General features: G+C 44.4%; 1 protein-coding gene across 2 annotated transcripts in view; it reads right to left on the bottom strand.

Annotated features, from left to right (window-relative positions):
• The window catches only part of exoc3l2b (exocyst complex component 3-like 2b), a 26,899-nt gene extending 14,862 nt beyond the window's left edge, over positions 1-12,037 (bottom strand). Inside the window, exon 1 of one of the 2 annotated variants that reach the window (XM_035621847.2) lies at positions 11,781-12,037. In XM_035621847.2, coding sequence (XP_035477740.2) covers positions 11,781-12,022 — 242 coding nt within the window. In that variant the 5' untranslated portion in view covers positions 12,023-12,037. Of the gene's footprint in view, positions 1-5,961; positions 6,140-11,780 lie in introns of those variants that run through there. The other variant, XM_035621848.2, reaches the window with a different exon arrangement.
• Between the last annotated feature and the right edge of the window lie 794 nt (positions 12,038-12,831).

Below are 12,831 nucleotides of genomic sequence, written 5' to 3'. Positions count from 1 at the left end.
CAGGTGTTAAATAATTAAATCAGGGTCCACAGTTCAACCGTCGCGCTGGGTGATCGAGGTGTGCCGGCACAGACGCGGGATCACATTGTAAATCCAACAGTCGTAAACGTCCGAGACATAAAGTCGTCAAACATTAACAGACGACGGACGAGATCAGATCCGAGGAATAATTCACTCAACGCGTCTCAAATAAAGTCAGATGATTCACTCGACTCTGAGTCTCATCAGGACAAACACTGATAAGAACCATGGTCGCTGTCAGTCTCCAAACACTCGAGGACGAGTCTGTTTCATTCTTCCACCAACTTTACTTTGTCCATTACACTTAAAACCAAAGAGACTTCGTTCATCACCAGGTGACACGGTCCTCACGTTACACGATAACACGAGGACTCAGCCCGTCAACTGGTCCCCGTGAAGACAGAAGACAACTCAAGGTCGTGCAACAGAACAAACCCAGTGTTCAGCAAACTGTCGTCGGCAACTCATAAAGTTGCTCTGGATGATTTCAATTTGTGACCTTCAAATAAAGAGTCAGAGATGTTGAGTTCACTGTCACCGAAGAAAAACAGAAAGTCTAACAACGTAAGAGATGAATCAGTTATTAAAGGTCGATCGACTAGTTTACCGTTCGACCACGTCAACGTCAGAAGAATCTCCAACCAAAGAAGTTTCTCAAAATTGTAATCTGTGTGTGTGTGTGTGTGTGTGTGTGTGTGTGTGTGTGTGTGTGTGTGTGTGTGTGTGTGTGTGTGTGTGTGTGTGTGTGTGTGTGTGTGTGTGGCACTGGGAGCGGATGTTGTTCATCTTGTTGGTTTCCAGTTTCACCAGCTCAGGACAAACTGCTGCAGACAAGAATAGACACACACACACACACTAAAGGAAACACACTCACACACACACACACACACACACTGGTGCTCGGCGCGCAGGGCGAAGTGGGAAGTGATTCAGCGACATTGGTTCCAGAAATATACCCAGCAGCCCCGGCGGCAGGTTCAGGAAACGCACGCGGAGCCAGGCAGCGTTCTTCAAGAGGGTCGCAGGGCATCGGGAAGCTCCGGGACACAAACAATGGGAGCGGAAAGGACGGCGATAGTGTGACGGGCCGCGGGTGTGGTCCAATCAGCACCTCCACAACACCAGCACCAGGGAGATGGAGGAGGACGTGGACACGAGACGGGACCGGTCGACGGATCACAGAGGAAGATTCTGTGGAACAACTGTCGTTAAAGACACTTCCTGTTCCTCAGAACCAGATCTGAACGCGACGGACGCGAGCAACTCAGAATTTCTGAGGATGTCGTCACCTCCGATCTCCAATGTGAGCAAACGTCCAAGAACCTGCTCAGAACCCAGAGAACCCAGAAAGAATCTGGATGTTTCTGATCAGTCGATCGTCACTGGATTCACTGCAAACTGCAGCTGATCACAGACAATTCAGCTGCTTGTTAGTGAGACAAATACAGAGTAGAAACAAAGGAAGAACAAGCATTAAAGTTCCTGCTCACAAGACGGGAGACGTAGTTCCAGGATTGTTCCCTGAGTGTGAATCGATAAATGAATATGAACTGTTTGTATAAAAGTCACACAGAATCAAATCATTCGATCTCCAGTCGCCAAATGCTTCATGTGAACTCTTCAGTGTCGCCGACACGTCGCAGCCTCTGTCTGCATTTCTAGCAGCTACAGCCAATCAGAGCGCAGGACGGCGACGTCGTCGTGGGTTGTGTCCTGGTGAAAGACTCGTGTCACCAGTCTGTCGTGTCTGGTGAACTGATGATGGACCGGACACGGACAAAAACACGTCTAGCAGGCCAATCATTTTTTGGGGCAAATTAGAGGAAGGTTTTTAGAATTTTGAAGGCACAGTAACATCTGAGCTGAACATGACACGAGAGCACTGGAACCGTCACGGGTGTGTCTTCAGTTCAACTCCGTCCCAGGACACTTTGTTTCATCACCAGGCCAAACGTCCTCGTCGCTTCTTCACTGATCATAGAACTCAACAGACTCTGTGGGGGGGTCACTGGGAGGTCACCTGCGTGCACGTGACCTTCACACGTCCTCTGGAAAACTGATTGGACCGTGTTCCCCCGTGTTCCGACAGTGTGATTGACAGCTATTGATCGACATGCCCGGCAACGTTCTGAATGTGAAGATCTGAGGAACCTTCGTTAACACGCTGACGCAGTTTATCTGATGAGAGGTCACGACCTTCCACAAACCACAAACAGGAAGTCCAGGGAGAGGCAGATATCCAATCAGACGGAGGCCTCGGGCCTCAGCCTCGACCCAGAGCGGGGAGTGTTCCATGACTAATGGCTGCGGAGATACTGAGCGGAGGAAACGGTGAGAACAGTCAGTACGTCCAAAAATACAAACAGGAATCATTTCTTGAATAAGGGCTGACAGCTGATCTCTGACTTCCTGCCCACACTTCATCATTCTGTCATATTTTAACTTCATGTTTGTGACCGTTATGTAAGTGGTCAGTGCATGGTGCCCCAAAAACCCCAAAAGAGTGATGTGTTTGACTCTGAGAACTGAATGTCTGTCTCCATAGAAACACTCTGTCCCTGTACATTTAGGACAAAGGGACAAATCTTTAACCACACTCAACATTCTGGGAGTCAGGACAGAAGTTTCCATCTGATGTCACACGGTCTCACGGTGATGAATATGAGTGACAGGTGATGAATAAATATGTTTCTTCGTGTTGTTCATTTCAACATGAATCATGAATCAATCAAACCTCAACTCACGAGGTGAAGTCGCCTAGAAGAGGAGCTTTTGTAGTTCATCTTCAGAAATGTGTAGTTTCAACACAACAGACATCGTCACACGACGACGTAGTTTAGTGATGAAGTGGAGTCAGATTCTCTTTTCAGAAGTCTTTGACCTCCTGACCTTTTCCACTGAGGTCAAAGACAAGACGACAGGCCGAGGATCAAAGAGGAAATATTTGATATCAGACTGATCAGAGATCAGACTCAGAGACTTTCTACTGAAGAACCATCAGAGTAGATGATTGATTGACTACGATAAGAACTTTAGTGGCTCCAAAGTCCCATCAGCCACCTCTCTCTGCGACGACCCGCCTCTCTGGGTGGAACTGATCCATGACCAATGAAGATCTGCTGACACCGTCACGGTGCAGAGGCTTGTGTCATCATGATGACATCAGCAGCTGGGAGGAGCCGAGAGTCACTATGACCTACAGTCACGAGACGAGCGTCAGTAAATCATTTTTCTGATAGTTTTCATGAATTATTCGGTGAAATCAGCGTACACGTTAAAAAAAAATGTCATAGAAAGAGATCAAACATTTTGCCCCGCCCACTTTTTCCAGATCCGCACCATAACGTACAGAGGTAAAAACGACGAGGCAACATTTGAACGCTCGGTTGAGCCTGGTTACCATGGCTACGGCGGAAGCTGCGAGAGGTGATGACCCAGAGACTGGTGGTCAAAGGTCAAAGGTCACAATTCAAGAACTCATGCGCTGATTATGACATGAATGTCGAACAAAATAAATTTGATGAAGTTATTAAATTAAATATCCAAAAGGTCAAAGGTCAGTTTCACTGTGACATCCTAACATTCGGCAGGACGACAGATCATGTGACCACATTCCCTGAGACTCGAACACGAGCTGATGACGGAAACATGTTTCATATTCAGAAACATGTTTCATATTCAGGACACGGCAGGTTACATAAGTTCGCCTGCAGCTGATCCGTCTGAGCTTCATGACCTCCGCTGGAGATTTACACCAATCACAGGTCTTTCAAAAGATCTCTAAAGGTCACGGTTACCCACGATGCATCTGTCTTTCATTAACGTTCAAACTGTGCACTCAGAAGAATCCGTGAGGGAGAAACAGCTGCTCAGAAAAATGTAAAATCATCTCGTCCCTGAAGATGAGCAGCGGCGAAAGGAGGTGACGGAGGGCGGGAGCGACCATCGGATCGCCGTGACGATGAGGAAATGATGAAGAGCAGTTTCTTAATTTTAACAGTAAATATGTTCACATGTCGTCTCCTGCCAAGAGGAACTTTATCAGTGAGTTGTTACGTCATGTGACGTGTTCACGTTCAGACGGACTCAGGTCGCCAACAGCGCAGAGGTCAAAGGTCAAGCAGCACAGAAGAGGGTTCAGACAGAAGCAGAAGTGAAAACGTCTCAGTCAGCGGCATTGTTCCTCTGCTCAGAGACACGACAGAGGAGAAGAGTTTTTTCCATCGTCTGACTGACTGTCTGACTGTCTGACTGACTGTCTGTCTGACTGACTGTCTGTCTGACTGTCTGTCTGTCTGTCTGTCTGACTGTCTGACTGACTGTCTGTCTGACTGTATGACTGACTGTCTATCTGACTGACTGTCTGTCTGACTGTCTGTCTGTCTGTCTGACTGTCTGACTGACTGTCTATCTGACTGTCTGACTGACTGTCTGACTGACTGTCTGTCTGACTGTATGACTGACTGTCTATCTGACTGACTGTCTGTCTGACTGTCTGTCTGTCTGTCTGACTGTCTGACTGACTGTCTATCTGACTGTCTGACTGACTGTCTGTCTGTCTGTCTGTCTGACTGTCTGACTGTCTGTCTGACTGTCTGACTGACTGTCTGTCTGTCTGTCTGTCTGTCTGACTGTCTGACTGACTGTCTGTCTGACTGTCTGACTGACTGTCTGTCTGACTGACTGTCTGTCTGACTGTCTGTCTGTCTGTCTGACTGTCTGACTGACTGTCTATCTGACTGTCTGTCTGACTGTCTGTCTGACTGACTGTCTGTCTGACTGTCTGTCTGTCTGTCTGACTGTCTGACTGACTGTCTATCTGACTGTCTGTCTGACTGTCTGTCTGACTGTCTATCTGACTGACTGTCTGTCTGTCTGTCTGTAGTTCTAATGAGAAGACGAGTGTCGTGACTCAGTTTGTCACGTGACAGTGAACGCAGCACGACCTCTGAATGAAGCTGCAGTCCAAGCATGTCAGAAATGTTTCTACTGCAGGACAAAACACACACACACACACACACACACACACACACAGTCACACACACACACACACACACACACACACACACAGACACACACACACACACACAGTCACACACACACACACACACAGACACACACACACACACACAGACACACACACACACACACACACACACACAGACAGACAGACAGACAGACACACACACACACACACACACACACACACACACACACACATACACACACACACACTGTTCGTCTGTTGTCAAACAACCACACACGTCCAGGCAGCAGCAGTGAAACCAGTTTTCTGGACGTGACACGAGCTTCACTCTGTGAAACATTAAAAAACTTGAGTATCAACAAGTTTCATGTGAAATATCAGCGATGACTGGAAATGATGCAGATGAAATATGTGCGTGAAGCTGACGGTGCGTTCAGGACCATCACGTTTGTTCAGGTTCAGCCACCTGGAATTTATCCGCGTCTGTTACGCCACTCACAATTCCTGCTGCCTCAAACGCATCATCTGCAGTGAAGAGCCAAAGTCACTCAGAGACAAAGATCCTGCAATTCAGGGTTTATATTATACGTATATAATTTATATATATTATAAATATATAACCAATCAGTCAGTCATTCACATCTGTATATGATTGAACAGAGTCAGTGAACGTTACACAGCAGCAGGAAACAATGAGCCTCAGCTGTTCTACACACTGAGCAAATGATCGATTATTTCTATGTTTTTAAGCTGATTTCAGTTGATCCTGGTCGGATCACATTGATCGGATCACATTAAAGAACAGTTACACTGAAATGATCAACAAAGAAAAATGATCCGACATGAACCAATAAAAAAGCAAAACCTTCATTCTGCTTGAAATCAAACTTTCTCTTCGTCCTCGAACTGGGACTGAACCGACTCGCTGCTTCTCTGCAGGTTGATGAACTTACATCGCGGACTCATGGTGGATGATCAGCGGCTCACACCGGCATCAGAACCTGGGACTGAGGCGGCGGACACGTCGGTGACGGGTCAGGGTCGGTGACGGGTCGGTGACGGGTCCTGGTCGGTGACGGGTCGGTGACGGGTCAGGGTCGGTGACGGGTCCTGGTCGGTGACGGGTCCGGGTCGGTGACGGGTCCTGGTCGGTGACGGGTCGGTGACGGGTCCTGGTCGGTGACGGGTCAGGGTCGGTGACGGGTCCTGGTCGGTGACGGGTCAGGGTCGGTGACGGGTCAGGGTCGGTGACGGGTCCGGGTCGGTGACGGGTCCTGGTCGGTGACGGGTCGGTGACGGGTCGGTGACGGGTCGGTGAGGAGCGCAGCAGCGTCCGGTGCTCTGTGCGGATCAGGACTCAGACGCTCTAGGGACAGACGCTGCCCGCTGCCGCGTTCAGGTGCGGTCGGAAATGTTGAAATCATAAAAAAAAAGGTGGAGCGGCGCAGTGAAAGTGATCAGTGGAGAGTCCTGACGTTTTAATGACGTCAATAAAGGCTCTGGTGTCGTCACTGTTGAAAAAAACTGTATTTATATACACTGAGTGTATATAAAGAAGATCACTGACTGTATATACAGACGATCACTGACTGTATATAAAGAAGATCACTGACTGTATATAAAGAAGATCACTGACTGTATATGAAGACGATCACTGACTGTATATAAAGACGATCACTGACTGTATATGAAGACGATCACTGACTGTATATAAAGAAGATCAGAGACTGTATATAAAGAAGACCACTGACTGTATATGAAGACGATCACTGACTGTATATAAAGAAGATCAGAGACTGTATATAAAGACGATCACTGACTGTATATAAAGAAGATCAGAGACAGTATATAAAGACGACCACTGACTGTATATGAAGACGATCACTGACTGTATATAAAGAAGATCAGAGACTGTATATGAAGAAGATCACTGACTGTATATAAAGACGATCACTGATTGTTTATAAAGATGACCACTGACTGTATATAAAGACGATCACTGACTGTATATAAAGACGACAACTGACTGTTTATGAAGATGATCACTGACTGTATATGAAGACGATCACTGACTGTATATGAAGAAGATCAGAGACTGTATATGAAGAAGATCACTGACTGTATATAAAGACGATCACTGACTGTATATAAAGACGACAACTGACTGTTTATGAAGATGATCACTGACTGTATATGAAGACGATCACTGACTGTATATGAAGACGATCACTGACAGTATATAAAGAAAATCACTGACTGTATATAGAGACGATCACTGACTGTATATGAAGACGATCACTGATTGTATCTAAAGATGATCAGAGACTGTATATGAAGACGATCAGAGACTGTCTATAAAGACGATCACTGACTGTATATAAAGATGATCACTGACTGTATATAAAGAAGATCAGAGACTGTATATAAAGAAGACCACTGACTGTATATAAAGACGATCACTGACTGTATATAAAGAAGATCAGAGACAGTATATAAAGACGACCACTGACTGTATATGAAGACGATCACTGACTGTATATAAAGAAGATCAGAGACTGTATATAAAGAAGATCAGAGACTGTATATGAAGACGATCACTGACTGTATATAAAGACGATCACTGACTGTTTATAAAGATGACAACTGACTGTTTATGAAGATGATCACTGACTGTATATAAAGAAGATCAGAGACTGTATATGAAGACGATCACTGACTGTATTTAAAGAAGATCACTGACTGTATATAGAGATGATCACTGACTGTATATAAAGACGACCACAGACTGTATATGAAGACGATCACTGACTGTATATGAAGACGATCACTGACTGTATATAAAGACGATCACTGACTGTATATAAAGACGATCACTGACTGTTTATAAAGACGATCACTGACTGTATATAAAAAAGATCAGAGACTGTATATTAAGTCGATCACTGACTGTATATGAAGACGATCACTGACTGTATATAAAGACGATCAGTGACTGTATATAAAGACGATCAGAGACTGTATATAAAGACGATCACTGACTGTATATAAAGACGATCAGCGACTTTATATAAAGACGATCACTGACTGTATGTGAAGACGATCACTGACTGTAAATAAAGACGATCACTGACTGTATATAAAGACGACCACTGACTGTATATAAAGACAATCACTGACTGTATATAAAGACGATCAGCGACTTTATATAAAGATGATCACTGACTGTATATGAAGGCGATCACTGACTGTATATAAAAATGATCACTGACTGTATATGAAGACGATCACTGACTGTTTATAAAGACGATCACTGACTGTATATAAAGACGATCACTGACTGTATATAAAGACGACCACTTACTTTATATGAAGACGATCAGTGACTGTATATGAAGACGATCACTGACTGTATATAAAGACGACCACTGACTGTATATAAAGAAGATCAGAGACTGTATATGAAGACGATCACTGACTGTATTTAAAGAAGATCACTGACTGTATATAGAGATGATCACTGACTGTATATAAAGACGACCACAGACTGTATATGAAGACGATCACTGACTGTATATGAAGACGATCACTGACTGTATATAAAGACGATCACTGACTGTATATAAAGACGATCACTGACTGTTTATAAAGACGATCACTGACTGTATATAAAAAAGATCAGTGACTGTATATGAAGACGATCACTGACTGTATATAAAGACGATCACTGACTGTATATAAAGACGATCACTGACTGTATATAAAGACGATCAGCGACTTTATATAAAGACGATCACTGACTGTATGTGAAGACGATCACTGACTGTAAATAAAGACGATCACTGACTGTATATAAAGACGACCACTGACTGTATATAAAGACAATCACTGACTGTATATAAAGACGATCAGCGACTTTATATAAAGATGATCACTGACTGTATATGAAGGCGATCACTGACTGTATATAAAAATGATCACTGACTGTATATGAAGACGATCACTGACTGTTTATAAAGACGATCACTGACTGTATATAAAGACGATCACTGACTGTATATAAAGACGACCACTTACTTTATATGAAGACGATCAGTGACTGTATATGAAGACGATCACTGACTGTATATAAAGACGACCACTGACTGTATATAAAGACGACCACTGACTGAATATAAAGACGATCACTGACTGTATATAAAAAAGATCAGAGACTGTATATGAAGACGATCAGTGACTGTATATGAAGACAATCAGAGACTTTATATAAAGACAATCAGTGACTGTATATAAAGACGATCACTGACTTTATATAAAGACGATCACTGACTGTATATAAAGAAGATCAGAGACTGTATATGAAGACGATCAGAGACTTTATATAAAGACAATCAGTGACTGTATATAAAGACGACCACTGACTGTATATAAAGACGATCACTGACTGTATATAAAGAAGATCAGAGACTGTATATAAAGACGATCACTGACTGTATATGAAGACGATCAGAGACTTTATATAAAGACAATCAGTGACTGTATATAAAGACGACCACTGACTGTATATAAAGACGATCAGCGACTTTATATAAAGACGATCACTGACTGTATATAAAGGCGATCAGAAACTTCTTCTTCTACTTCAGATTTTAATCGTTTACGTACGTACATGGCGCGCCACGTTAAATGTGGGTCTATTTCTCCTTTCCTCTCACATAGGGAGCTCCAGTGTTCCCTAATGAGATAGGAAAGGAAGCACAGAAGCACCTTTCCCAAGCACGTAGAGAATCTGAACAGATCTCATCATGGCGCTGAGGAAACACGAACGGGTCACTTCAGGATTTTGAAAACTTCCTAAGCGAATTTGACTATTGGACTGCACCCCAGTGAACCACAGGTCGGACCTGCAGCAGACACCAGGTCAGGTCCTGTCGTCCTCCCTCACTTCCTCTCTGAGGCGTCGGACACGTCGCGTCCCTTTCAGGCCAAACGCTTTGTAGGTCTGTGAAGGTCGATCCAGTCGACCTCTGACACCTGCGAGTCCAGGTCTGGTTAAAGTCTCACGGACTTCCTGTTTCTAGTTCTAGATCTGTCACCGTGTGTGTGCGTGTTTGCTTGCCTGAGTGCTTGCGTGTGTGTGTGTGTGTGTGTGTGTGTGTGTGTGTTAGTGTGTGTGTCTGTCTGTACATTCCTGTCGCTGAGAGTCATTAGTCAGTCAGCTGGTAAACACACACACACACACACACCTCACAAAAGAGCTGACACAATATTCATTAACTCTGCTTTCAACACAGGTCAACACACATGCACGAACGCACGCAAACACACACACACACGCACACGCACAAACACACGCACGGGCGCACACACACACACAGACACACACGCACGCACGCACACGCACGCACGCACGCACACGCACACACACACACACACAGCTGTAAGTCAGTGGAAAAAACCTGAACTTTTCTTCTGTCAGGTTCGGTCAGCAGTGTGTTGTTACTGAGTCATGTGACCTGTGATGAGCCAATCACAGCTCTAAGTGATAATGGAGGAGGATCCAGGTCTTTGCTGAGACAAACACACATACACACACACACACACACACACACACACGCACACACACACACAAACACACAAACACACACACACACACACACACGCACACACCTTAATGAGGCCTGGATCCTCCAGAGTCAGAGAACAGCTCCTCTAAAGTGGAGCCAAATTATCAAGCCCCGCCCCCTGGTGTCTTCTATCACTGATCGTCTTCGGTCCAGTTGACATACATGTCTGTTCAGCTTAGCTTAGCACAAAGACTAGAAGCAGAGGGAAACTGTTAGCATATCTAACCCTCCATCACAAGAGAAGAGAATCCGTGTTTCTAGGGGACAGCCATAACCATGGTAACCATTCCTCATAGAGAAGCAGACAGTCGTCACCATGGTAACTACACACAGATGCAGACAGCCGTCAACATGGTAACTTCACACAGATGCAGACAGCCGTCACCATGGTAACTACACACAGATGCAGACAGCAGTCACCATGGTAACTACACAAAGATGCAGACAGCCGTCAACATGGTAACCACATACAGATGCAAACTGTAGCTTCAAGTAAGAGAAGTAAAAATGAAAAGTGCAGAAAGATATTGTTACAAACAAAATCACAACAATCGAACTCAGGCTCAGTTTAGCTTCAAGCTAAATGCAACACAGCTGAGCATAGCATGTTAGCGTGCTAACGTTTGGCTAATTAGCGTACCGCCGAGGCTCATAGGAAGAGGAGGAGGAGCAGCTGATCTACAAACTACAGGAAGTGTTATTCAGCTGCAGCAGACGCCTCATCAACGACATCACGCTGGGATACATGATGAACATACACACTGATCACAGACGATTACTGCTTAACTTTATCTCCATGGCAACGACGCAATTCTCCTGTTTACACCGACTCGGCGTGACGTCGTCCACAAGACTCTGACAGATGATTGACAGATGGGATGATGGAAGAATGAAAGAAGAACATTGAAAATTGGGCATTTATGATTCTTGGCTTTGATTGGACGATCTCTCTCTCTCTCTCTCTCTCACACACACACACACACACACACACACACACGAAGCAGCTCTTACTTTTTTCTTCTTTTTGTGCAGAATAAAGAAAAATAATCCACGAGTCCTCAAGACTGAGACATGTCTGTATATGTGTGTGTGTGTGTGTGTGTGTGTGTCTGTGTGTGTGTCAGACTCAGGGCTGACGTTCTCCTGACCTCAGGTCAGCTGCTCTCTGTGTGTTCTGTGTGTCCAGTTCCTCCGGGTTCCTCTGGGTTCCTCCGGGTTCCTCTGGGTTCCTCCGGATTCCTCTGGGTTCCCCTGGGTTCCTCCGGGTTCCTCTGGGTTCCCCTGGGTTCCTCCGGGTTCCTCTGGGTTCTGCGGTTCTCCTGACTTCTCCTCCCTGATGCTGGTCTCTGTCCGTCTCCTTGCTCCTCACTCTCGGAGTTCTGCTATCCATTTCCTGTTTGTTTTATTTTCTAGCTGTAGCAGGAAATGGTCATGTTTTCCTCTTCCTCCAGCCGCCACCTCACCAGCACACACACACACACACGCACGCACACACACACACACACGGGCCCCTGGACACAGGCATGTAAAAGGCCTTAAAGGTCCTTAAAGGGCCCTTGTGCCACCAGCGACTCGTCCCCGCCCCCTTGTGGAGAGAAGGTGGTGTCTCAGCTGACGTCATCAGACACGTGGTCCAACACTAACATGACGTCATCAGCTGTTTCTGTGGGACGCCTGAAAGAGGAAGAGAAAAGAGAATCAGGACTGTGATTATTACAATAATAATCAGAAGAAGAAGAATAAGAAGAAGAAGAAGAATAATAAGAATAAGGATAATAATAATAAGAATAAGAATAATAAGAATAGCAGTGGAGCTGCTTTTTTATCATCTGATGCTTCTGTTTAATTTCTGTAAAATTTGTATTTTTCAGTCTTCTACTTTTATTCCAACCTGAGTTTGTTTCCCTCCGTGAGAGATTTTCACTTTTCCCTCAGAAAAGCAGAAAAATTTGACAAAAAACAATGTTGAACTAAAAGTGAAAATTCAAATGTTAAATGACTTAGTGAATAATTTGTACTTTCATTATAAATAATAAAAACGAAACAAAGAACGAAGATTTAGGTGACGTTGACTTATTTTACTGAAATATTTGACGACATTGTTTAATAATATCGTAGAAATAAGTAAAAGTGGTCAAATTTAAAAAAGAATAAATTCGGTTGTTATTTTGTATTTGATGTTTTTCATTCATATTTTCT

The sequence above is a fragment of the Scophthalmus maximus genome, chromosome 11 (genome assembly GCF_022379125.1).
Source record: "Scophthalmus maximus strain ysfricsl-2021 chromosome 11, ASM2237912v1, whole genome shotgun sequence".
NCBI classification, from domain to species: Eukaryota; Metazoa; Chordata; class Actinopteri; order Pleuronectiformes; family Scophthalmidae; genus Scophthalmus; species Scophthalmus maximus.
The sequence above is the reverse complement of the archived record's forward strand: the minus strand, read 5'-3'. Positions and strand labels throughout refer to the sequence as shown.